The 3,751-nt window shown below is 57.8% G+C and overlaps 1 protein-coding gene across 1 annotated transcript in view; it reads left to right on the top strand.

Moving 5' to 3' along the window:
- Positions 1–3,569: 3,569 nt before the first annotated feature.
- The window catches only part of PFDN1 (prefoldin subunit 1), a 33,142-nt gene continuing 32,960 nt past the window's right edge, over positions 3,570–3,751 (top strand). Inside the window, exon 1 of the mRNA XM_009280078.1 lies at positions 3,570–3,603. Coding sequence (XP_009278353.1) covers positions 3,570–3,603 — 34 coding nt within the window. The remainder of the gene's footprint in view (positions 3,604–3,751) is intronic.

Here is a 3,751-nt window from a genome sequence, read left to right as displayed (position 1 = left end):
TGTATCCTTTGTGTAGGTCAAGATGACAGGGTCAGACCTCCCTTATTTTTTAAGTGCAATGTAATATTCTAATAAATAACACTTTGTTACAAATACTTGGGTTGTTAATTTAATGACGGAGGTGGGAAGGAGTTAGACCTCTGAAGACTGCACATAGCAACATGCCCTTGCTAGTGGGGTATTGCAAACGGCGGCAGAGATCCTGAGTGCGCGGCGGGGCTTGCTGGATTGGCTTGTGCCATCCTTGGGGTGCAGCAGAGCAGCGTGGTGCAAGGGGCTGGTGGCAGGATCTGTCCTGCAGGAGCCTGCAGCCAAGTCAGCCCCATCTGTGTTTCTTTGGAGACTTGCATCTTTGCCAGCTGATGCCCTGGGAGGGATGTGATGTTTGGGTGTCTGCTCGTCAAGCAAAGCTGCCTCTGGTATGAGTGAAGCCACTCTGGCCACTGATTGATCTGAATAGGATTGATTCCTGGTTTTAAGACAGCATTTGGCCAAAAAAAAAAATCAAGAGGTGGACTCATAAGCCTCTCTGGCCACTGATTGATCTGAATAGGATTGATTCCTGGTTTTAAGACAGCATTTGGCCACAAAAAAAAAATCAAGAGGTGGACTCACTTCCCTTGCAGGGGATCCCAGCAGTTCCTGGGGTGGCTGCAGGCTCCTGGGGCTGGGGTCATTCCAGCGAGCATCATTTCAGATGGTGGTTCAGGACTGATTCCTGACTTTGCAGTAAAAATAACCCCAAACCACTTTTTCCTCTTCCCTGGTCTTCCCCAGGGGGAGCTGAGATCAGGGTGAGATGCTGGCTCTAGGAGAGAGCCTTGAAGCAGAGAGAAAGGGCTTTCCTCCAGCCCCTTTCCCTTCGGCAGATGTCAAACTTCAGTTTTCAAAGGGGAGTGCTAAGCTATTTGCTTTCTACTCCTGCTCCTACAATGTGCACTAAAGCTGGGCAGTGAGTAATCTGGAGAGCTTTTTGGCCTAATTTACCCAGAATTTAGCTCTGGTAAAGTATGAAATAAGCTTTATGCTTACTGGGGGAGGGGTTGCTTAGGAAGTGAGTGCATAGGTTGATCCCTCTTGCGCAGCCGGTAAGTTTGTGGTAGCAAAACCTGGGGCATGGGAAGATGGAATGCAGCAATACTTTGGCTTTCCAGTGCTTCCTGAGATAGAAGGGCTAAAGTACGTGGCTACGGCAGATGGGAAGCGGGTGGGTGACAACAGACACCCTTGCGTGTTATCACCCGGAGAGTAAAAGCCCCAGCAGCTGCAGTGGCCCGAGTCCCAGAGCCAGGGAAACATGCTCTGCTTTGTGCAAACCTGAACCTTAATGCTGTGGGAGTGCCAGTTTAATCAGAGACTTCAAACTTTGGCCTTTTTCAATGTCTATTAAGCAAATAATGCCTCCAGCTGCTGTGCAGGAGGCCCTTCTGCTCTGGATCGCCTGGCTGTGTCCCTGCCTTGCTGTGCTGCTGCTGCTCCCCTTCCCGGAGCCACTCCCTGCTCCAGCCTTCCTGCCTTTCATGGTGGGCAGCTCCGAATGCCTGAGGCTCCGCACCACCTTGGCGGGCACTGGGAATAGCTCTGCTGGAAGGCTTTTCTGCAGACAGCTGGGACTTCTGCCCAGAGCCCAGCTGCCCTCTGCCCTCCTCCTTCCCTGCAAGGACATGTTCTGGTCCACTTTGCTCCTCTGTAGGCCGGCAGTGCCCACAGGTGGTAATTTAACAGGCCAAGAGATGGGAAACATATTTTGGAGATGTATGGAGCGGGAAGCTGGCTGGATCCATGGGCTGGCTCCCTCTGCCCCACTGGGCTTGGAAGGGCTGACAGTCCCCCATGCTGTATCGCAGAGCTGCTCTTTTCCCGGCTGAGGCAGGTATGAAGCCCCCAGGGCAGCTCCCTGGTCCAGCTGCGCTTGTGGCCATGAAACAGGAGGTGGCCCGGAGCCTGGCTGGGGCACGCGGGGCTCTGCCCTGCCCAGGATGCTGACACGCTGCAGGGGGAGGCCAGGCTGCTCGCCTAACTGTGCCTGCAGGAATGGGGTGCCAGGAAAGCAGTCTCCACCACCCTGCTTTCCCCCCTGGACAGGAGTGGGCCGCTGCGGCAGCTGGCCAAGCTGAGCACTGGCGGGGGTCCTGGTGAAGGCAGGCGGTGGCCTCCAGCAGCCCCAGCTCAGCAGCCTGGCCCTTCACCCCCCTCCGGGCACGAACCCAGGAGCACAAACATGTCACCAGCTGCAGGACTTCCTGACTGCCATGGTGTCAAGTCCACTTGCCTCTGACGCTGACTCCATACTGTGACCTCTAGCATCTCCCTTCAGATCCCTTTGACACCTGTGCCTGGCTTGTCTACGGGTGACAAAACGTGTGCCCAGCCACTAAACACCATCACCCAGTGTGTCCCAGCCCCCTGCCTGGGCTCACTCGGTCCTGCTGCAGGCAGAGACCACGTGCCTGGAGAAGAGCCCTGCAGCTTCTTCTGCCTCTTCTCTGGAGCAAGGGTCAAAGCTAGGAGACCTCCAAAATCCCAGATGCAGATTTAATAAAAAATTGCAATATATTGCATTAGTCAATTTAATAACCAATTCTCCCCTGCCTGCCCCAGCACCTTGGCAGCCATGCTTCAGTGCCTTTGGCCATCACAGTGTGGCAGGGTTTGGATGGAGGGGGCAGCAGTGCCCTGGAGCAGGGACGAGGCAGCTGAAGAGACACCCCAAAAGTGGCTGAACCACCCCCGCTGCCTCCCTTCGGAAGCAGGTGGCAGCAGCCGTGCGCGTGCCTCCATTCGGCTGATTTTCCTCCCGACTGGGGCTGTTGGCTTTGCCCAGCTCCTCACCCAGCCGCTAAGCCCCGAGCCTGGGACGGGCTTTGCCACAGTGAGGCATCTCCCATGGGTTTGCTGCCACCGCAGAGAGCGCAACACAAATCCCCCCAGGCGCCTGCGGAGTTGGGGGCACAGCGGAAGGCCTCACACCGGCGTGCAGCTGCCCTCGCAGGCAGGGGGTGCAGGCAATGGGGACTGTCCCCCAGCTCCAGCTCTGCACCGGGTGAGTAGCAGTGCCGGGGGGGGCAGTGGGTGGGTATCTGCGGCAGCTGGAAAGAGCTGGGGAAGACACTGAAACGGGTGACCGCGCTCTGGGAGCGGGTGGCAACAAGAGCTGAGAACCCCTGAAGGTCGGATCCTGCACTCTGCTTTTTAATAGGGGCGTTGCAGCAGGTTCCCCCCGCCTGCCTCCAGCTGCAGAGCGGCACGCTGGCCACTTCAGTTTTTGCTACCTTCGCCCAAAAGGCATCCGATGGCCTCATCATGATCTCACCCTTACCCCAGCCCATCTGGGCAAGCTCCAAGGAAAGCTCCGGGGCTGGAGGGAGTGAAGGTGACTCATTGGCGGGCAGAGGCAGGCCGCAGGGTGCTGCGGGCAGCAGGCAGCCGAAAGCTGTTGCTGCAAGAGTCGCAGCACCGCCACCCCCTCCACGGGGAGCCCCCCGGGCCTCTCACCGCCCGGCTCGGTACCTCTGCCCGGCAAGCACGCCGCGATTTCAGCCTCCCCTTGGCGCTTCACTGGATCCGAGATGCCCGGCACCCCCAGCCCCAGCACCTCCGCGGGTCTGCAGGATGAGGCCGCGTTTGGCCGCTGGGGGTTATTAACGAAGCACCGCTCTGGCTCTGTTTTTAGCAGCCGTTACAGCTTTTTGGTCTGTCCCTGGTGCTCCCCCACTGGTGACTCTGGGACCCTCCCCTGGGGCCGGCCGGG

This window comes from Aptenodytes forsteri, unplaced genomic scaffold (genome assembly GCF_000699145.1).
Source record: "Aptenodytes forsteri isolate BGI_AS27 unplaced genomic scaffold, ASM69914v1 Scaffold19, whole genome shotgun sequence".
In the NCBI taxonomy this organism is placed as follows: Eukaryota; Metazoa; Chordata; class Aves; order Sphenisciformes; family Spheniscidae; genus Aptenodytes; species Aptenodytes forsteri.
The sequence above is the reverse complement of the archived record's forward strand: the minus strand, read 5'-3'. Positions and strand labels throughout refer to the sequence as shown.